The 23,028-nt window shown below is 37.3% G+C and overlaps 1 protein-coding gene across 4 annotated transcripts in view; it reads left to right on the top strand.

Moving 5' to 3' along the window:
• The first annotated feature begins 4,499 nt into the window (after positions 1-4,499).
• UBE2E3 (ubiquitin conjugating enzyme E2 E3) overlaps positions 4,500-23,028 on the top strand; it is an 84,326-nt gene continuing 65,797 nt past the window's right edge. The window contains exons 1-3 of one of the 4 annotated variants that reach the window (XM_055289902.2): positions 4,735-5,224; positions 6,281-6,499; positions 8,309-8,359. In XM_055289902.2, the coding sequence (XP_055145877.1) occupies positions 6,306-6,499; positions 8,309-8,359 (245 nt within the window). In that variant the 5' untranslated portion in view covers positions 4,735-5,224; positions 6,281-6,305. Of the gene's footprint in view, positions 5,225-5,304; positions 5,747-6,280; positions 6,500-8,308; positions 8,360-23,028 lie in introns of those variants that run through there. The other 3 variants (XM_055289903.2, XM_055289904.2, XM_063645623.1) reach the window with 3 other exon arrangements.

The following is a 23,028-nucleotide window of genomic DNA, read 5'->3' on the forward strand; positions in this document are numbered from 1 at the left end:
TATCTCAGTCATTTATTGCATAACACTTCTTTTTTGTATGTTTTAGGTAAAATCTCATGTTACATAATTAAATGATCTAATTCTTGGTTACTTCTTTTTCAGTGATCTATCTGTCCTTGAGCCAGAGCTTATTGTTTTATTTAATGTGGAGTCTCTTCACGTGGCTTTTTTTAGTATTTAAAATTGGTCTTCCCTATTTTTTCTTACATCAAATTTAAAATCCTGACAAATTCTAAAACAGTCTGCTTGAACTTTCATCATTTCTTTTAATTTATGTAAGAACTTATTTTAAAAAACTGTTACAACAAAACAGCATTTATTTTTGCCAAATCTACACCTCTGCATTTATTCACATCTTTTTTCCCCTCATAAAAGTAGTACCTGCTCATTAAACTAGAAAAACACTGAATATAGGAAAAAGAAAATAAAGTTGTTCATATTCATAGTCACTCTAAAATCTAGGTACTGGTCAACTTTTTGTTTTCAGACATTTTTGTTTTGCTTATTGTAAAAATATGCTGCATATTCATTCGACAAATATTTATAGATGATTTACTTTGTGCTAGGTACCTTGAGAGGTATTGAGGCAGGCTCTGATTTCACAGTGACTAAAATAAACAAACTTCTACCTTAAGTGTATTTTATCATAATCTGTTTTTGTATTTGAGCTTGCTTTTCACAACTGTTATTTTAATAATGGCAAATTTAATTATGTGGGTGAATCAGTATGTGTAATCATTTGCATATTGTTGGACATTTCCAATTTTTCAATATCATTTTTCTCACTTTCAGAATGTTTCCTTAAAGTACATTTCTTTTGAAATGGAGAAATCTGGTCAAAGGATATGGCCACATTTAAGGCTCCTGAAAAAAATTTCCAAATTCCTTTTCGAAACATGTACCAATTTTCATTCCTACTAGAAATGGACAAAGGGATTTTTTTTTAACCAATTTGCCAGGGATTATTATAATAACTAAAAATTGTTTTTGTTATTTTGATAGATATTTCATTTCAATTTTCCTTTCTGGATAACTAGCAAGACTAAATTTTTGTTACAATGTTAAATATTTCTTTAAAAATTTTTGCCTTTTGACATACTAAGGTGCTCATGGTTTTGTTTCATGTGTACAGGCTCCTTACCATGACATGAGCCTTTTTTGGTATATACCTTCCCTGAGAGTTATCTCAAAAGAGAAATACAGAAAATAATCACCGAGTTATCTGATGTCAAAGCAAGGCTTATGCACCTTTCCAACTCCAGGGTCCAGCCCTTGGTGTAGCACACAGCAGGTTTTCCCCTCAGGATGCAGTGGAAGTGCACCCAGATGTCAAGCGGTGCATTGGATTCTGGGGGTCCAAAGACACTGGGACTAACAATGACAAACAAGGCTGTGTAAACTAAGGCTGAGCCAAGACATACCTTCCTAGTAAACCAATCCAGTCTTTATGGGTAGAGAGAGAAAATTTCTTAGCCAGAGGACTGACGATACAAGTAACTGGAAAGCATCAGAAACAGCCAGTAAAAATGAAGGGACTCTTAGAAAAGTTATTGACTGGAAGGAAACAAAGTACCTTAAAATCAACAAAATAAATTCATATTTATTCTACATTTTTTATGTGTGAGGGATGCTGCTGGTCATGGTGGATAAGTAGAGGTCTATACCCCAGCTTACATAATCATTCAGTTCAGAAACTTCTTAGGTAACTCGGTGATAGATCCTGTGAAATTCTTAGTTATACATACTCACAGTTATGTACACAGATAACACTGAGACTCATTGAAAGGCGCAGGAAAAAGCATCTCCCAAACTAGGGAGGTGCAAAGGATTCTGGGGTCTGCCTTATTTGCCCTTAGGTAGGCCTCTTTTTGTCACAACATTTGGTGGATAAGGGGATAAGAGATAATCATTGTAATACTGCAATTGGATTCGGCATCTTTCCTCTTACCACTGCCCTTCTCAGGGTTGTGAGAGGCTGGCACGACCCCACACCAAGAGAAAATAAAAGAGACTGAGAGGAAACAATCTTCTTTGTGGTAGCTGATGTCTGCTTGTGGAACTATTCTGAGGGATCTTATGGGAAAAGGGCCCTTTTTATTATATATTTTATGAAATAATTGCATTAGGTCAAATTTGTATGCTCCCAAGAGTGCCTGTGAAACATGATCCTTAATTTCAAGGATTGACATCGCAAAAACAACAGAGAGAGAAAAAATAATTACAAAAGAGGTTGTCACGCGAGGAAGAACTAAACATTAGAAACAATTTATACCTTACAAGTTACTTCTGGTGGAGGTGATGCCATGTCACCTGGGAGAGGAGCTATGAGCTGATATCATTTGAGCAACCCCTTGAGTCAGCTGAATGAAGGCAGCCAGGCACCTCACATTGTAGGGGCAGGGCACTACTGCCCCTAACCTTACAGAGCCATTCATTAGGAGCCATTCATTATCTTTACGGTGACTTTAACAATAGGTATTATTTGTTGAACACCCAAATTCCAGGTATTTTGCCAAGAGCATTATCTATATTATCTACATTATCACTGGCCCTAGTGCTCTCTCCAGGACCAATCTAATGTTTCCTTCTTTGACCTTTACCTCATGCCCCACAATTCCAACCTGAATTAATAGTTCCATTATTAATTAATTGATGATTAGTAACGCTCTTTTCTCATTCTCTTTACTTCTTTAATACAGCACTTCTCATTCTGCAGGCTACGTTTCTGGCTGCCCCACCACAATTGAGCTTAAGAGCATGACCCATGTTTCACTCCAGTTTCCCAGGCAGTAGATCCTAAATATTCTGTTGGGTGAATGTTAAGTTAAACTCCATGACTTCAAATTCACCAAAGAATCACGGAATCATGGAATTTTTGAGCAGGAGAGGACTTAGAATCTTTGACACAATCTTCTTTTACATAAAAGTAATTGAAATAACTTGCCTGAGGTCATATGAACTTCGTAGAATGAGGATTAGAATACACTTCCCTTGCTTTTCAACCCAATACTATTTCTTCTATAGAAGATGTTACCAAACAACGAAATATCTTTCTTCCCTAAGCTCCTTACCCCACTAAATCCTATCAGCAATTGGCCTTTGGGCCTTCAGGCTATTTCTGTTCTTAAATTTCCTAAAAGAATCCATGTTTAACATACAGCTTTCCTTTTATATCTCCCCATTCCAAACAAAGCAAAGCTTCAACTCCAAATTGGCTGGCTTTTGCTGTAACATCACATCGTGTAAAGCTGGGGGAAAATTCTGCTTTTATTTTCACTAACAAGCTTTTCCCACAAGCACTCTTTGACCCAGCCAAATCAAAATACTTGTCCACACACAGACCATGTGTTTTGAGGCATGAGATATTCTATCTGTTCATTCTGAGTGGAATATCCTTAGTACTTATGAACCTAGCGAACTTTAATGAACTGTTCCCCTTCTGGACTAGTGGCTCTTAGCACAGAGTAGAGACCTGGCTTTAGTCACACAGCAATTGAATGAGTGTGTGTCCAGCACCTAGCAACATATAGCCCTCAATAAAGTTAACTGAATGACTGTGTCTTTGGAAAATTACGGAAATGTAACTTACTCTTCAGAGTTGTTATCAAGCCTTTACCAAAAGTTTTCTATTAGGAGAAATAATAAGCAAATACGTTGGCTCACTCAGTCTTTTCTTCTTTCCCTTAACTCTGGTACATGTTTTGACTCTGCCATTCTCACTCTGTGAACTGCACGTTCTCACAGCACCCCTGCCCCTGGACACTTGTGGGAGAGGAATCCACAAATTCCTTTGAGGCTCCATCACCGGAACAAGTTCTCAGTAGCTGGAGAAGGTCTGGGCGGCAAACAGGAAGTTTTTGTATTCTGGCTACTTTGTGCCGCGGGGTAAAAACCGCAGAGTCCACCTGAAGACTGCAAAAAGAATGGTAGAACAAACGAAACTGTCACTATCTCCACCTAAAGCTTTTCTGGGTGGACATTCTGACCCAACATCACTCAGGACTTTTCTTTCCAGAACTGGCACCTCATGTGCAAGACAGAAGAGTCCCGCAGAAAAGTGTCATGTTTTAGCTCTCATTGCCACCCCCCCCCAACCCCAAACTCTTCTCCTTCACTTTTAAGAATGTTGAGCGGACACTTTAAACATTGTTTTGGATTTTTAAGGTTTCAAAGAATCCGAAGGACAGTTCCCTTTGGCAGCCACAGTTGCAAGCTATGAGCCAAAAAGAAATAGAGGTTGGTCCCCTAATCTCCAAATACATTCTACCCTCTTCAATTCCCAGGACCCCAACTTGTCCCTTTCTCCAGCTTACGCGAGGGGCAAGTGGCAGCTCTTCTCCGCCTGCGTGCCTGGCCTCGTCAACAACACCCATTAGTCTCCCGTCTCCCGGGGCGGCGGGGGACTCCCAACCACGCGCCCAGTGCCCTTGCCCAGGTACTGGGGCCCCGAGAGCCACGACGGCCCCCGTGCAGGCGGACGGGATGGAACTAGCCCTGGGCACGCGGGTAGCCCAATGGGCAGCCTCTCCCCGGAGGCGGGCCCAGGCCGGAAGCCACCCCGCGGCACAGCGGCCCCGCGATACGGTGCCCGCGCCCCCGCCTTCTCTGGCACAGGCTCCTCGGCCAAGGGCGGCAGGGGCCAGCCCGCCGGGTCCCCGCCGCGCTCTTTGTCCTGGCCGCGCGCGGGCGGACGCGTGCACCCCCCGGGTGAGGGGAGGTGCGGAGAGCGCGCGCGGGAGCGCGCGGGAACAGCTCGCGCCCGCCGGGCGTCGGCGGCGCGCGCCCCTCCGCCAGGCAAGCAGCGAGCACGCGCGTCGCCGCCGCGCCCGCCCCTCCCCCCGCGCTCGCCTCGGAACTTGCTGACTGCGCGGCCGGGAGGAGCCCAGCCGGGCGGCGGCGGCGGGAGGCTACAGCGCGCGGGGGTCTCCCGCGTCCCCTCCGCCTCGCCGGGAGCTCGCGCCCTCGCCCAGCCGAGCTCCCACCACCCCCCACTTTTTTCCGAAGGCGCTGGGCGGCGCCACCCTCCGGCCGGAGCCCGGCACTGCACAACCCCCTCCGACTTTCAATGTTCCACACTCCCCGGCCAGAGCCTCCTCGGCTTCTTTTTTTCCCTCCCCCCCCTTCCCCCCCCCACAGCTGCCTCCATTTCCTTAAGGAAGGGTTTTTTTCTCTCTCCCTCCCCCACACCGTAGCGGCGCGCGAGCGGGCCGGGCGGGCGGCCGAGGTAAGGCGGCGGGGCCGGGGGGCCGCGTGGGGGGCGGCCGGGGCGGCGGCGGCGGCGGCGGCGGCGGCGGTGGTGGGGGAGGGGGCGGGGGCGGGCAGCTTTGTTCGCGCCGGGCGCCCGCGCCGCCGGTGTCCGCGAGCCGCGGCGAGGCCGGCCGGGCTGCTCGCATCACTTGGCGCCCGGCGCGGCGAGCGCTACCCGCGGCCCCCGCGCGGCCCTCCCCACAAAGGGCCGCGGAGCTGCGTGGCCGCCGCCGCCGGCCGTGGCTCGCCTCCGCGGGCGCGGAAATTTGTTGCACTTCTTGGGGCTTTGTTTATTTGTTTGTTTTTCCTCAGCGTTTCTTATTTTTTTCGTTATTTTGGACAAAATGTCGGTCCGTGATATAAAAATTGAGCGAGGAACCTTGGTGGCATTGGGAGCTTTGCAGAAGGTGCAGTTTGAATTCTGCTTTTCCCAGGGTGGCAGCTCGGTCTTGGCCGGATGAATCTTCGCTGTTGGCCGTGGAAACAGCTAGAGCAGCTCGTTAGTTGATTTCTAAATTTCCAAGCGTTGTGTTTAAAGGCTTTACGTGCACTGAGGAGGAATCGCCACCTTAAATAAGCATATGGGCGATTAACAGGATGTGTTTTCCTCTCGGAAAGGGAATTTGGTAGCTTTGACCAATGTCAGTGTGTAAATATTTAGACATTATTAGTGACTTTTAAACATTTTTCAGCGAGATGTTATTTACAGTGTGTCATATGTTATTAATGCTTGTTGCCTAAGTTCCTTGGCAAATCTGTTTCATGCCTTCTGAGAAAGTAGACAATTGATAGATTGTCCAAGAGATGGAAAAAAATGTGAGTGGGTTTTCTAACTTGAGTTCGGCAAATCCCTGAACGCTGGCGTTGTGTGACATTTCACCTCCCCTGTACCTTCGTTGTACGATGAAATAAGTGTGAACACTTTTGAAGCTTTTTCATTACAAGACGATTTTAGATGACTAGAAGAAAATGCTGTTGGTTTATTTCCTAGATTTAACATTTTCTCCCCCTCCTCCCCTGTTCTCTTTAAAAGTTTTCCAAGAGATAACTTCACCAAGATGTCCAGTGATAGGCAAAGGTCCGATGATGAGAGCCCCAGCACCAGCAGTGGCAGTTCAGATGCGGACCAGCGAGACCCAGCCGCTCCAGAGCCTGAAGAACAAGAGGAAAGAAAACCTTCTGCCACCCAGCAGAAGAAAAACACCAAACTCTCTAGCAAAACCACTGCTAAGTTATCCACTAGTGCTAAAAGGTAATGTGTAAAATAAGGATCCAGCACACTTTGTCAGGTTGTCTTCCAGGTGGTTGGACGCTTTTGTTGGTTGTACCTCAATAGCAATAGTTCAGAAATATTTACTTCATTATCAGTTTAATTGTACTTGAATGAGTTGTCATTCTTTAGGTGGAATGTAAGCAACATTACTAGAATTATACTTTTAAGCAAACTTAATTCTGTACTTCGGTAACTTCAGTTAAGAGTGTCCTTGAGTAGAGATTAGACTAACATTCTGACAGATTGTTTAAGGAGTTGGCAAGGAAAATTTGGTGAACCCAAATTAGATGGTACTTTGGGGATGTTTCCTTTTATGAGTCATAATCTTCTTTAATGAAATTGACACTTCCAGAGATTAGCAATGCCTCTCTTCATGAAACTTAATGATCAGAAATGATCATATTTGCTAGAAAATTTGCAAATTCAGGCCTTTGCTATATTTGAAAGCAGATTTAAAATTGTGCTGCAAATCTGCTTACAGTTTTACAAAACATGACTTTAAATCATGTATCACAGGTAACTTTCGTGGTTAAATTATGATCATCCCTTCCTGTGCTTGTGAGGGCAAATCAAACTGAAAAGTAGCCCTTTACAATTTGAGGTGTCACTGGTGATAGAAAACTTTCATTGTCCTTGGCCCCCTTCACTCTGAAACTTGTGGATGTGCTTGACAAGTTAATACTCAACGGCAGGAGAAACACATTTAATTGGATGTAAGTGAAAGATCATTTGTTTCCTATTGATTTATATTTTCTGATGGAGAAAAAAAGATTCTGTCAATGAGACTCTATCAGTGGTAGTAGTAGTGGAATATCCACAGACTCTAGTAATTATACATAAAATGTATAATGTTTACAGCATTAACCAATTTTGACATTTTGTTAATTTTTATTGATGACAACTAAAGGAAAAAGAATATAAAAACTGATCAAATATTGCATTCTGTGGTGATTCATAAATACTCATATTTTTCTATGGATTTTCTCCTTTATTGTCTCAGTAATGAAGTATTAATAACTTGAGAATATTTTTGAATGGCAGCAGTCTTTGACATAATTTAAAATTCTCAATTTGGTATAGTGTTGATGCGGAACATATTAGACACATCTAAAGTTTTGAAATCATCTTAAATTTGAATCAAATCAGAGAACTGCCTTTCTCCCCCTTAACTCAGGCCTATGTATTTTCTCCTCTTTCTCTCAATGTTTATTAAATTTAAGTGCTGTACCTAAAATCAGGGAAAACAGAAATTGTTAAATTAGAATGTCAAGTAGTCTTTGAAAGTTTTTCACAAGTAAAGATATTTGTAAATTTTAAACTTTTTTTTTGACAGATAAAATATTGTCAGAACTGTCAATGTGCTCTTGCAGTAGCCTGTTAATTTTTACCTCAGTAAAAGTCACTTGAAGTCCTTGTCAAATATTCCAGTGGTTTCCCTCCTCCCTTTTTGTCTCATTTGCATATAAGCTTGAAAAGAGAATTTCTTTGGTAAAAAGTGTTTTGAAATAGATATTATATTCTTTACTGAGTACTAGTGGATGAGTATTTCTCCAATCAAGTGTAAATGACTTACTTGTTTGCAGCAGCAAGTGAGAAAAAAAGCTGCAAAGTTTCTGTTAAGGGATTTGGGTTATGCCTCTGAGAACAAAGAGGAAGCAGCCATGTTAGCATTACTGAAGGCAGAGCCAGCCTTGCATTTAACTGCGTGGTGGTAGAGGGCAGTGTAATTCCCTGGTTATTCTGTAGACTATCTCAAATCCTTTTTGTCTCTTCTCATTTCACTAACAGAATTCAGAAGGAGCTAGCTGAAATCACCCTTGATCCTCCTCCTAATTGCAGGTAAGAAATGAATTTTGTTGTTTTGGTTTCAAATTGTGGAAAAATACCAAGAGATTGTTGTATTGTCTGGATATGTGTGCAGCAGAAGAGACAACATTTGCTTCTTTACAGCTTTGCAAGTGCGTTAAACAAAAATTGTAGAAGGTGAACTAGATAAAATTGGGAGAAAAAATACTTTTTAGCATAAGTATACATTGTGGATTTATGAATATTCTGATTTTGTGCTTCTGATATTCGTATGAATGGTGCTGATTTTTGTTCTGATGTATTTCTGTAGAGGGTGTTTATTCAGAAGTATACTGAAGAAACTTCTAAAATTTTGCTAAGCTTTAAAGTTACTGCTTGTGTGTGCAGTCTGAACTGACCTTCCACATTTAGAAATTGCTGAATGTGGTGTTACAAAATGTAAATGCAGTAAATAAGCATATAGTTGTTTCTGTTTGATTTATTCAGTTACTAGCCTTAAGGACAAATTTTATGGGCTAAGCTAATGGTTTTAGTCGTTGTTTTCTACAGAATGCATTGTTGGAGTTATTTACGTTTTAAGCAAATGTCCTAATTGCTTGGGAACATTTTTAGTAATTTTGGTAGTTGGAATATGTGTATGAAAAGCAGTAAATGAATTAGAATTGTGGGAATTCATTTTAGTGGAACTCAGGTAGATGAATTTAAGATTATTGGTTGGTATAAGATACATTAAAAGTAGCTGGTTGATTATTTTTTCTCCAATAATTTTTTTCATTTCATTTGTATAGCGCTCTATTCTTTTTTTTAATGACTGTATGGCTTACAAAATTGAACACACATAGAAAACAATATTGTAGATAGTTTGTGAAGAGATACGTGCTCAATAATGCGAGTGGCTGCAAGAAATTAGGCAGTTTGATGGTTTGATAGGAAAATGTTTTAGTGTTTAACCTGTATTTCTGCTACAAGTTATATTCACTTGGGATGATCAGACCCTATCTCTGAAGTCTACTTGTGATATAATAGGGTATAATCCAGTTGCTTCTTACTGTGTATGTTAACCGGATCCTCAGATAAGGTGATTTGATCCTGATTTATCCATTGAATGAACAGTTTGCTTGTATTCGTAATTTCAGTTCAAACAGGAAACATGAATGTAAACTAATTTTAAGGAGATAGTGGTATGTGAGATCTCAAAGTATTACTTAAGAGCTATGCTGTCCAGTAATGTAGCCACTTGCCACATGTGGCTATTGACCTCTTCAGTTGTGGCTAGTCCAAAACGAGATGTGCTATAAGGGTAAAATTTATACACATTGGATTTTGAAAACTTAGTACAACAAAAGAATGTATAATACTGCATTGACTTAAAAAAATGTTCATTAATATTAAAATAATATTTTGGCTATATTTGGCTATATAAAATGTTAAAATTAATTTCACTTTTTTACTATTTTAATATGGTTATTAGAATATTTAAAATTACATATGTGACTTGCATTATATTTCTGTTGAACAGTGCTGCTTTAGAGAACAAGTAAATCAAAGTATTTTCCCTCCAGCCTTCTAAATGGTGTGTCAAATCTGTAGCCATTTAGGGAGGTCAAGTTAAATTTGCTCCCTGGAAGAATCACTTAACTTGCAGAGTGTATTCTGATATTTCCCATTATGAAAAATGTAAAGATCTATCAATTCAGAACTCTTAAATGTTTTAAAATTGCATGTAAGGTCAAACATTTTTAAAGGTTTCTGTTGATTTTCTGCAAATGGAACAAACTAATGTACGTGCATAAATCTAGAGAGCCTAGTAGACATGTGTTGAGTGCCCTCAGAGCAATAGCCTAGTGTTGCTTGCAGTTGCCAGAGAAATCTACTTTACATGTTTAACTCGGGAATGTTTCCTCAAGGTCACTGAGGATTATTTTAGAGGGAGTAGAATCTTTCAAATAGATGGGAGGTTTCACTTGTCTTTCTCTTTATATACCAGATTTCATTTAAGTCCTTGAAATAATGCTTCCTCATTTAGTGCTTAGACTAGTGAAACATCAAAACTGGGCTTTCTGTGAACAATAACATGGAACACCTCATCCCTGCTTTCTCTTGTCACAACCTGTGATGACTATCAACTGTTACAAATGACATCTTTCAATTCTCAAGTTCTTTTAATAGATGAGTTTATGTGTGGCTGTGCTATGTGAAAAACAGACATACAGTATGTCTTAGTAGGGAACCAGGATAAGTTATTTCTTATTATTTGGAGGCAGTGTTTTTCCATATGCCTCACATGTAAAATATCCAGATACTTTGTCTTCAAATTCTTTTGGGTGGAAGAAGACCTAGTTTTTGTCCTTGAGTAGGAATTGGAATACTGAGTGTTTAGTAAAGGTGTTTTAGAATTTTGACAAATAAAAAGCCTGAATTTGTATTGTATTTTTGGCTTCATGTCAGATCTGTGACAGACTGTGGTGTTATGTTCTTTTAATTCACAAATGCATAAATGAGAATTTTAGCTTTACGGTGATTGTACAGTTTAAATTTATTAATTTATGCTGTAATTAAAAAATGGAATCTATATTCATAAATTCTAGAATATGTGAATTCATATTGCCTGAGATCTATGAAACCTAATACATTTGGCTTTCGTGTGTAGTTATTTAATCAGAATTCCATTACAGTTTTGAATATGATTTTTACAAGCTTGTCAAAGTACATGACAGATTTAATTCTTCCTCAGGGAAGAAATGTAAAGTGTATCTGTGTACATTCAGGAAAAAGTTGAATGAAATAAAAGAAAACTCAGCAAAACCAAAATTATTCAGACTGGGATGATTTCTCTAAAATCCCTTCCTGTGTTTTAATTAATGAAATATTCTTTAATTAGTACATAGTTATGTCTAGTACATACATACCCAGGGTGATCTTAGGATAGATTTAATTGAATTGTGTATAGCTTTATACATGTTTTAATATATTTTGATAGCATTGATATTTCTTTTCCCGATAGTGTTAAAGTTTGATAATGACGTTATTTCCAGTGATTTGATGTTATTTTAAATGGTTTTAGGTATTGGAGGGCCATGGGCCATAGTGTACTAAACATAAGGATATATTTATTTATTGGTTTCAGTTTATGCTATTTACATAGAGTATAAATAATTGATACATCAATGAGAGTCAAGGGAAATTGTGTTATGGCATTTCCCTATTTGTATTTAGAGAGAATTATTGACTGGAATTGTTTAGTGATGTGTTATTAAGACATTTACTTTCCATCTGTTTCCCAGAGGGTGTCCTTGTCCTCTCCTAGTCACCACTTGTGCAAACAGCAAAAGTTTAGAAAGGTGTACTGGATTTCTAACTTAATCCTTAATTTCTTTCCATATAGGAAGAAGTACAAATATACACTCTTAAAATATTCATCAGTATGTTCAGATTGAATCTATTCTGAAGATATTTGGGGGTATTTGTATTAATAAATAGTTTCTTGATGTGGGAAAAGCCATATTGGGGGATATGTATTACAGTTTCAAGTTAATAGTATTAATATATTGACTAGCAAAACCTGAGATCAGGTAATTTCGTTGACTTTCTTCTTTAAAAATAAAAAAAAATGAAATCATAAAAGAAGCAGTTGTTTCTAAACCAGTAGTTGGTAATCTCTAGATTCCTCATTAGCCTAATTGTCTGAGGATGAATGCTACTTTCTTCTGAGGGTTGCTACCACTTTCCATCATTTTCTAGGGTGGACTAGAACTTTGCTACTTATAAGAGTGATCTGCTGACTGTCAGCATCCGCGTCACAGATGAGGTTGTTAGAAATTCAGACTCTTGCTTCCCCCAACCCCCAACCCAGAATTTGAATTTAACAAGCTTCCTGGTGAATTGTATATATATATATATATATATATATATGTAGGTTTGAAAAGTGCTGGTACTGGAGCAAGACTGTCTGGTTTCAGATCCATGCTCTGTCACTAACTTGCTATGTTATTACCTTACATACATTTTGGAATATTTCAGTTCTTCTCCTCAGTTGTAAAGTGGGGATTAAAATGATACCCCCCTTTATAATAGGGTTATTGTGAGGATTAAATGAATTAATGTGTTTAAGTTTTGTAGCAGTGTAAATCGAGTCAGTAAAGTGGCCACAGCAAGATAAAAATGGGAGAGACAGTGTAGCCTGTAGCGATGTGCTCTCACTGTTGCTGGCATTTTCTCCAGTGCACTGACATCTTATGTAATTTTATCTTAGTCAGTTCACCAAATTATTGAGTACAAGTACATAACAAGCAATTTGTTTTTTAATGTCAGTAAAAGCAGTTCCTAGGAACTTGTGTAAAAAAGAAAATTAGCCTAAAAACTTCAGGCATAGATGAACAAATACTGTATCACTTTTAAAGGAACATGCATAAGATTAATGATATTTAATTCAACAGAGAATATTATGATTGTCCAGTAAAGTATAATAAACAATTTTTAGATGAGTAATGATTATGTTTTCCCCTTTTAAAATAGAAGAATTTGTGATTTTACTGTGAATGGGATTATATCAGCAGTTGTAAAATTCACATTCTGGATTGCTGTTATCTGCATTACCTAATCCCATAGCATTCTTTCCTTGTCCGTGAACTAAGGAGAAATTTTGAAAGCCTTTTTCTGATTGGCGTATGAAAGCAGGTAATAATTGAAATAACATGTGATCCCTATATTAGCTTTGTTGGTAGCTTATAGAGTACTTGGTTTTAAACTCTCTCACACATATGGATAGACTACTTTTTCTTCTTAATACATTTGATGGTTTTTGTTTTAGTGTTTGCTACAAGATTGTATCTCATTAGTTATTTAGGCCTTTTATTTTCAACTCTTCAAAAAAAAGGTCCTGGAACCCCCTTTTTATAAAAATTAAATCTTAATTGGAAGCTTGACTGTAAAACAGATAAATACAGAACTACTCTGACAAAGTATTTTTCATCCCACTGTGCCGTGGTCATCTACAGGTAGTTTATATTATTAGTTTTATTGTTAATAAATTCATTTTGGCATCAGCATAAACCTCAAAAATCATGAGGGTTTTTCTGGGTACTTGGGCGTTAGTGATAATTTTAAATGGTTTATGATCAAAGCAAATTGATGTTTTATTTTTCAATAAGCCAATAGTTTCTTCAACACAACTGTAATAAAGTACTTTTTTCATGCTGTATTATAATATTTGTCTACTTTCTGCAAGAGCGAGTGTTCCTTGAAGGGAGAGATTGTCTTATTCATTTTTGTATCTTTTCCTTCCTTCACATGGTGCTTTGCATGTGAAGGTCTGTTAATAAATTGAAGTCTCTCAAATTGACATAGAAATAGCAATTCCAGGCAAAACAATGACTTCAGAGAAAATTTATTAAATATCCTATTCATTCTTTACCTTTTTCATAATTATCATACTTAATATTTAATAACCTATTCAAAGTTTACCTAGCTACTGTTTTTGCTTATAAGAGGAAATTGATACTCACAGTAGGCCTAGTTATTTCCTCCGTACGTGCCAATGTAGCAGAAATACTCAGTACTCTGTGTGACTGGAAACATTTTCCAAAAGAGTGACCAACTGAAAATAATATTCTTCCCTCTAAACTTCACGTTTTTGTTAAGGATCTATTAAGTTCAATGCAGATAATGTAATTAGAAGGTGGGTAAAACAGCATGTGCTTTTAAAAAAGTTATGTGTTTACTTTGCAGCTACATGCTGCAAATCATATTCCTCTCATAACCAGATAGTACTTTATGCTCTCCTTAAATGAGTTGCTGTAACAACAGATGGATATGTTTACTTTTCAGGAAAATCAGCAAGTCTTGCATAGAGTGTAAGGACATTCAGATTGAGAATGAAGAACTTGACCTTTCAGTCTCTTCTTCCCTATCAATATGAGATAAAAACATAATAAAATCACTTGTAAATCTAGAGAAATAGAAAGTGATTTTTTTTTCCACATACCAATTTTGACAGGTAAGTATGTTTGGGCATTTTAATTGGAGTCTGGAAGCTGAAACATCTTCAAACTTTTAATCTTTCTTTTGCCTTTGGATCAGTGGTTCTCAACTGAGGCAATTTTTGCCCTCCCCTTCCCCAGCCCCCAGGCTAGGCGACAATTGGTAATGCCCGGAGATACTTTTTGCTTTTCATAGCTGAGGGAGAAGGGGGCTGCCACTGACATTAGTAGGTAGAAGTCAGGGATACTGCTGAATACCCTATAATACATAGGACAGACTCCCACAATAAAGAATTATCTGGGCCAAAATGTCTAGTGCTGAAGTTGAGAGACCCTCCTATAGATATTTGCTCCTGTACTTTGCCTCTTGAATTTTTGAATAGTTTGCATTTGACTGTTTTCCTGTCTTATTAGTGATGCCTCCTTAATATATTCACCTACACCTTCCTCAGCTGATTCTTCACTTCCTGCTACTTCTATGCATAGTTTACATATGTCTTATATTATTTGACATACGTGTGTGTTATTTTTTATGTGAAACCACAGGAATGACTACCTTGAGTACTTGCTAAATTATGGTCTTCTGAGGCCAGAAATGCTTACAGCAGTATTTTATTTCTTTTAGATCTTGTGCCAGTTAATTATATCCCTGCATGATCTAGCTTTATGCTGGTTATGTCTATTATGTTCTACTAGGAGTATTAAAGGAACATCATGGAGAAATAACATTGGACAGTCATCAAAATTCAGTTTGACATTGAATTACACACAGGTTAGAAATGTGTGCTTTTCATTTGGGTTTTATTTTCATCATTACGACAATACACAAGTTACTTCAATTTTTACAAGTTCATAATCCTTTTTTTCAGACCCTTGGGGCCAGATATGTTTCAGAATGCAGAAATTTTCATGTTTTAGAAAGGTAATACGATGTGTTTGGGTACTTTAAGTAATCTGTTCTACAGCATTACTGTTTCTCGACATTACTGTTTCCACACTAAAAATATATTAATATTCATACAGGTGGGATAAGTAGAAGCTACAAACAGTTTCAAGTCAGTTCAGATTTAGGGTTGCTACCAAATTATTTTGTAACAACCTTATTAAAAAACCTTTGAGTTTTTTTTTTTTTTTTTTTTCAGAGTTTTGGGATTCTAGAATTCTAGATAAGCAGTTATGGCCCTATATAATAGTTCCCCCTTATCTGTGGGGAATACATTTCAAGACTCCCTAGTGGATGCCTGAAAGTTGAGATAGTATTGAACCCTTTATATACTGTGTTTTTTCCTATACATACATACCTATGATATGTTTACATAAGGGTTACAAATTAGGCACGGAAAGAGATTAACAACTTCCCGTTGGCATATCCAAACTGCCAGCGTCACTACTCTTGGGCTTTGGAGCCATTGTTAAGTAAAATGAGGGTGGTTTGAAAATAAGCACTGCAGTAGTCTATAACCGATTCTAATAGTGGAGTCTGATAGCCAAGACCACTACCAAGTGACTAGAGCAAGCTTGTTCTACCTGTGGCCCTTGGGCCACCTGGTGGCCCGGACGTCTTTGATTGTGGCCGAACACAAACTCATAAACTTTCTTAAAACATGAGTTTTTTTTGCAATTTTGTTTGTTTGTTTGTTTTAGCTCATCAGCTATTGTTAGTGTTAGTGTATTTTATGTGTGGCCCAAGAGAGTTCTTCTGCTGCTGCTGTGGCCCAGGGAAACCAAAAGATTGGACACTCCTGGACTAGAGCGTATACAGTATGGATAAACTGGACAAAATATGTTTCAAGCCCAAGTGGGATGGAGCAGGGCAATGTGAGATTTCATCATGCTACTTAGAATGAGGTACGATTTAAAACTTAAGAATTATTTCTGGAATTTTTCCATTTAATATTTTTGGACTGTGGTTGACCTAGAGTAGCTGAAACTGTGGAAGGTGGAACTGCACAGATAGGTAGGGACTGCTCTGCTACTTCTGTTACGTGACCATGACTGAAATTACTTACTACTCATGATGAAAGGGTATTTTTATTTGCTTTGCTTTCTTTTTTACCTGTTTCCTAATAGCTGATTTTGGTTTCTCAGTTGTTATTTTTGGTTTGTTGGGTTTTTTGTTTTGTAACTTGTATGCTTAAGAGTTCTTAACTCTTAAGAGTTCTTTTCTCTTAAGGTGAAACTATCAGTGTCTACTCGTTTTTAAGTTGTTCTTTGTATATTGGGTTGTTTTTCCACTTTGCTTTCAATTACTGTCTTTTAATCATTCCATTCATTCTAGATACACAATATTACACAGAAAGGAAGATAATCTTTAATACTTAAACGCAAGTATTAAGTAGTACTTAATACTTATATATGTATTTGGCCTTCCATTATTTAAGTGCAATTAGACTATAAAAGGAGACATTAAATTTTTCTGGTTGTGTTGTGATTACAAACAAACCTAGAAGGCTCAGTGGCTCAATGTATAAAGATTTATTTCTCACTCATGTGAAGTCCAGTGTGGGTCCAGGGACTATCTTGGGCAGCTTTTCTCTGTGTTGACTTACATCTGCATTATCTTGTAGCTCTGACATTTGGAACATATGTCCAGGCAAGACACCTGGAGGGTCATATGGCAACTTTCAAGTGCTTTGGTCTGGAAGTAAGGCATGAATTAGTCATCAGTGTAGAGTAACTGCAAAGTAGCTGAAAAATGTGGAGAAGTTACAGATATTCAGTGAGAAATCAATTTCCGTGCCATAAAGAAGATAGACTCTCTCTCTCTCTCTCCCTATATATATATATATATGTATATGAATAGGTGACTTTCACTCTCACTTCAAAAGCTTACAGAGGAAATAATTGAGTACCAGCTTGGCACTGTACTAGATTCCACAGTACAGTAACCTAATAATACGATATTTTGTTTTAATTCCCAAAACAACTCTATGAAGTAAATATCATTATTCTGTTTAGATTTCAAAACTGAATGTGAGTGTTGAGAAAATTGCCAAATGTCATGCAGTGTGTATGTATATATGACAGATCCAGGGCAGATACCTAGTTTTTGACTTGAAAGCATTTTTGGTTTTGTACAGTGCTGTTTGAAAAATCCGGTAAAAGCAGAGTTGATATAAATCTTTAAGTACATGCTTAGTCTGGATATATCCCATTCATTTGCTTATTTCTCAGAGGATCCAAAATACTGTTCCTGTCAGGCTTTACAGTCTGGCAAATAAAGTCCAGATGGTAAATTGGAGAAAGAAGAGAGTTTCCGTCTTTGGCTTGGGGATGCCAGGCCCTTCCTACATTTATCTTTTTAAAATTATCATTCAGAAGCATTTTCTTTTCAGGTAGTATTCCCCAAGTGGTCAGCTGTCTTTTCTTGTTCTCTTTGTAAGAAGACGGTCAGGGATTGAATATGATCATAACGGAAAAGGTAAATCTTTGTTTTCAGCCATGTAGTTCTTTATGCATGGCTTTCTTACAGGCAAAGGAGTAACTTTTAAATCTACCTTTACTTTTTTCTCTGGGGTATTGTGAAACATTCCATGTTTGTGAATTGCTTTGAAGTTGGAAAAAATCTCTCTGCAGATAAAAATTTTTGTGTTTTATGAGGAAGAACTCCAATCATGTAGAATTTTAAGGGATTTTTAAAGCTGATGTCTCAGTAATGTGAGCATGTATTATCTTTTAATATGGATATGAGCTCTGATTTTTTTTTGCAGAAATTTGGATTTTTTATTAGGTCCCTCTTAATTTTGTCTTGTTTTATGTATTTCATAGTTTATTTAAACTGTTTTTCCCAAACTTGTGAATTTGTACTTGTGAATTTATATAAACTTATGATCATTAGTATGGGGATTTGCTTTTTCTTTTTTTCTTCTTTTTTTTTTTTGAGACAGGCTCTCTGTCACTCAGGCTGGAGAGCAATATGATCTTGGCCCAGTGTAACCTCAGCCTCCCAGCCTCAAGCAATCCTCCCACCTCAGCCTCCCAAGTAGCTGGGACTATAGGCACACCCCACCATGCCTAACTTTTTTTTCTTTTTGGAGAGAGAGTCTCACTCTATTACCCAGGCAGGACTGAAATGGTGCAATGTCAGCTCACTGCAACCTCCACCTCCCAGGTTCAAGCAGTTCTCCTGCCTCAGCCTCTCGAGTAGCTGGGACTGTAGGCATGTGCCACCACACTTGACTAATTTTGTATTTTTTTTGGTAGAGACAGGGTTTCACCATGTTGATCAGGCTGGGATTTGCATTTTCCATGAGTCTCTTTGGAAGAGTGGCTGCTCCACTTTACAAAACAGAACTAATGTTCTCAGGGTGACCTACCACATTTATATATTTCATTTTAAATTGATGACAATAATGAGTTTTATGAATCAAATATGTGCCTTGCATCTTGTCTAAATGCAGTAGTAAAGTTAAATTGTAAAGCCTTGGGATTTTTATCTCTGTTGACATTCTATCAGTTTTATAAGGGTGTATAGAGAAATAACAAAAGCTTGTTTATCACATCTGTTTTGGATGTGCCCGTCGGTAGGTGGTGATAAAGTAATACCAATAGTGAGGATCAGCTTAGGGTCATTCAATTTTTAAAAATCCCAGTTCTTTCTTTTTGGTCCTTGATGTATATAATAATTGTTTTAACTTTATGGTTATTCACAACAAATGAAGCTTTGAAAGGAACTGTGGTGTAGTCTGCCTTTTTTGGAAGCTTTTGGACTGGTTATGCCATTCCAAAGTTTGTTTGCTGCTTTAATGTTCCAGAGCAAATATACTCTGTCATTCTGTTTAACTTCCAGCTTGTCTGGGGAAAAATAAAGACATCTCTAGTCCAGAATTGCTTTTGGGAGTATAGTTCCACATCTTTTGGTCTGAATGAAAGGCCTAGGGAAACATGAATTTTGTTACCTTTTTATTTTTCCTTCACTTACAAATCATCATCATGATCCCCCTTTACATCCATGCGTCTCACTTTTTATAAACACTGTTTATTCCCTTTCTGAGGGTGGTTATTTGTAGTTAGTTTTGCCATTTACAGTCTTATAGGTCCTTTACAAATGGATCATTTTTTAACATTAAATTTTAGTAGGTCAAGAATCCATTTATTCAGGGTCCCGAAGAGAATCGATCTCAGAAGATTGTGGCTACATATTTTTTATGGCTTCCTATTGCTTTCTGTAGTCTTCTCAATTTAAACAGTAGCAACAACAAAATATAGAGGGTACCATAAGGCATTGGCTTTATGATTTATTCTTGCCTCATACTTGTTTCTTAGGGTATTGGTGTTATTTGTTAGATTTATGATATATATGCTTGTACTAAATTTACCTGGTATCACAATGAGAAGAAACCTGGCATTTGAAGGCTTTGAACACAAACTCAAGAGACATGTAATCTATATGGAATTCAATGGCAGTTTTAACTAGTGTGCCTTTAATTTTTCTTCATTTTATATTTACACCAGTGTCCTTGTAAAATTTTAAAAGACGTTTTTCTCATCTTCCCAGGTGCTTACTATCCACATTTCCATTAGAAGATACCAAATACTCATTTTGTTCTTTTGAAAACCCTAAAATAAGCACGTTGCAATTAGCGCTTTTCCCTTCTGCCGAGGTTTCTTAATTTTGGAGAACTTGAAACATATACAAAAGTAAACAGGCTGGTATGATGAACCTCCATATATATAACCTTTATCCAGTTTCAGTAGTTACCTAATCATGAATCTGGCTTCATCTATGCCTCCGTCCGTTTCACCCTCCCATTATTACATTAAAACAAATCTCAGACATCATTTCATCTATATCTTAAAACATGCAAGTATTTCACTATGCACTTTCAAAAGATAAGACTCCTTTCAACTTAACCATCGTGACATCAGCATGCCTAAAAATTTTCAGTAGCTCGGTAATCAGTCATTGTTTAGGTTTACAAATGGGTGTTGTCTTTCCTTCCCCACAGTTATTTGAATGAGGATACAAATAAAGTCCAGTTGACCTTTGAACAGCATGGATTTGAACGAGTGGGTTCTTTTATACACAACTTTTTTTAATAAATGTATTGGAAAAATATTTAGAGATTTACAATTTGAAAAAAACTTGCAGGTGAATGGTGTAGCCTAGAAATAGTGAAAATATTAAGAATCCACAAAATATATGTGGATACTAGTTTGTTTTATCATTTACTACTGTGAAATATACACAAATCTATTATAAAAAATTAGAATTTATCAAAATTTACACAGTCATTTACAGACCATACATGGTGCCATTTGGAGTCAAGAGAAATGTAAACGTAAATATTAAATCATAACTGCATAAAATTAACTGCATAAAATTAAAAAACTATGTGTTGCTAATCATTTGTGTATAAGCAGTTCATCACTCCAGTAAATTGTGTATTGCAGTAAAAAGTGATTTCTCCTGGTTGACGTGTGTATTTTACTGTGTTTTGTGCAATACTGTAAACCTTAACACCATGGGACCTACGTGAAGTGGCACTAGTGATGCTGGAAATGCCCCAAGAAGCAGAGAAAAGTCATGACTTCACAAGAAAAAGTTGAATTGCTTGATATGTACTGTAGGTTGAGATCTGCAGCTGTAGGTGCCTGCCATTTCAGATAAGCTTACAATATTGATAAATACAGTATAGAACTGTAAATGTATTTTATCTCCCTTATGATTTTCCTTTGCTTATTTTACTATAAGAATACAGTATGTAATACATGTAACATACAAAATGTTTTTGTTATTGGTAAGGCTTCAGGTCAAGAATAGGCTATTAATTTTTTGGGGCATCAGAAGTTATACTCAGGTTTTTTCTTTTTTTTTTTTTTTTCTAATCTGTAAGGTTCTCCTCAGTGTTGTCTTCATTTTTGCAATTTATTTATTGAAGAAACTGGCCTGAGTATCTTAGAGTCTGTTTTGCTTATTGGATTTCTATGGTGTAGTTTAATATCTGTCTTCATCCTTAGTGTTTCTTGTATGTTTGGGAGTTAGATCAAGAGGCTTGATCAAATTCAGGCTGGAATTTTTTTTTTTTTTTTTTCTGATAACTACCACTTTTTGTTTGTTTGTTTTGTTTTAACAAAACAAAACTCCTGGTGTGCTTTTCTATCAAAAGGCACCTAAGATCTGGTTGTTTTTCTGTGATGTTAGCAGCCATTGGAATACAGCTCTAAACAGAAACTTATTCTCATCTCCTATTTGGTTACCTAGTCATGTAAGTTACATGGTAAAGGTAAGATATGTGCTTAATTTTTTTCCCTTATCAGTTTTTTCTTCTTTTTCAAAATAATGAGTTGGTGTCCTAGTATCCTTTTCAGAATGATTGTCACCTCGTAATTGTGTTTCAACCCATTGTAGTACTTCAGTATATTGCTGTTCTCATCTTTATAGAATTTCTTAATTTAAAAAAGACTTCAGCTTAAATTGCTTTTCTCTAGGAAACCTTAGAGGGTAAAAGTCATATGAACCTATTTGGTGTATAGCAATGCGAGTACATACATTCAACTTAACCATTGCTCTACGTATTATTTTGAAAACTGAATACTTATTGAAGGTGTTGTTTGAAACATGACATTCTCCTAGCCACTTCCTTGTCAGTTGTCAGAGATAATTAAGTCTTGGCATTAGGAGAACTGAGATATCTTTATTAAAACTATAGGTCTGCTTTAAGTTTTGAATTAAACTGAGGGGGTAGATTAAGGTAGAACGCAAACCTTTATAAGAATCAAATTAATTTGTCACAATAATTGAACTTAAAAATTAACCCTGTTGTTAATATACAAGAAGCAGCCTCCTTTGTTTAGTGTTTCTCATCAGGGGCATCTTGGTTATTTTTGACTGGATTGTGCTTTGACTTGGAAGACATTGAACATCCTCGGACTCTGCTGACTAAATGCTATGTTCTGGCCACCAAAACCTGCCTCTTCCCCCCATTTCCAGGTGTCTTGGAGGGGAGGGGCTGTGACTTGCACTTGCAAATTACTAGTCTAGATTCCACATTGTAGTGATAGCAAATCATAATGTTGTAAGAAACTAATTTTATATAGCATTACTTTGAGTAATATATAATAATTTGTAATAGTTGTGTTTCTTGCATAAAATGTATCTCGACCAAGATACATTCGTGTGATTTTTACTGCATATGTAATTGTCTAATATGCGAAAAAAAATTTCTTCCTCTAGCCTTTTAGTTTTTACACCTCCCCGCAATTCTGAATTCTCATAGTACATTTGAACTTTGCGCATGAGCTTAATGTGTACGTATGCACACATGGCTCTTATAAATATGTGACTCTGTGTATCCCTTTGATCTTTTTATTATTAATGAATTTTTTTTTTCACTTACAGGAAAACTTGTGTTCTTAAAAGGATTTCTGTCACCCCATTGCCTCAAACTACACTTTTTTTTTTTACTCTTCTAATCTCTCTTCTTTTGTTTAACCTCTTTCCTTTTCTAAGAGATTTTTTTAAGCTCATTTAATTCTTTCATCTTTTTCTTATTATCCACTATCCAGCTTCCCATTTATCTATCTATCTGTATTTATTTTTTTTCTTTCCACTTTTGTGTCTTATATTTCTTTCATATTTTTGTTATCTGGCTTTTCCTCTTTCATTTTATTTTAGAAAGGTCATCTGGTAATATTAGCTGTTAGTATTTTTTCATATGACTTACTCTGTTTCTTATGCCCACGTTGTCTTCAGTTTCATCTTCTCTTCTGATGTACTTGAAA

This window comes from Symphalangus syndactylus, chromosome 8 (genome assembly GCF_028878055.3).
Source record: "Symphalangus syndactylus isolate Jambi chromosome 8, NHGRI_mSymSyn1-v2.1_pri, whole genome shotgun sequence".
In the NCBI taxonomy this organism is placed as follows: Eukaryota; Metazoa; Chordata; class Mammalia; order Primates; family Hylobatidae; genus Symphalangus; species Symphalangus syndactylus.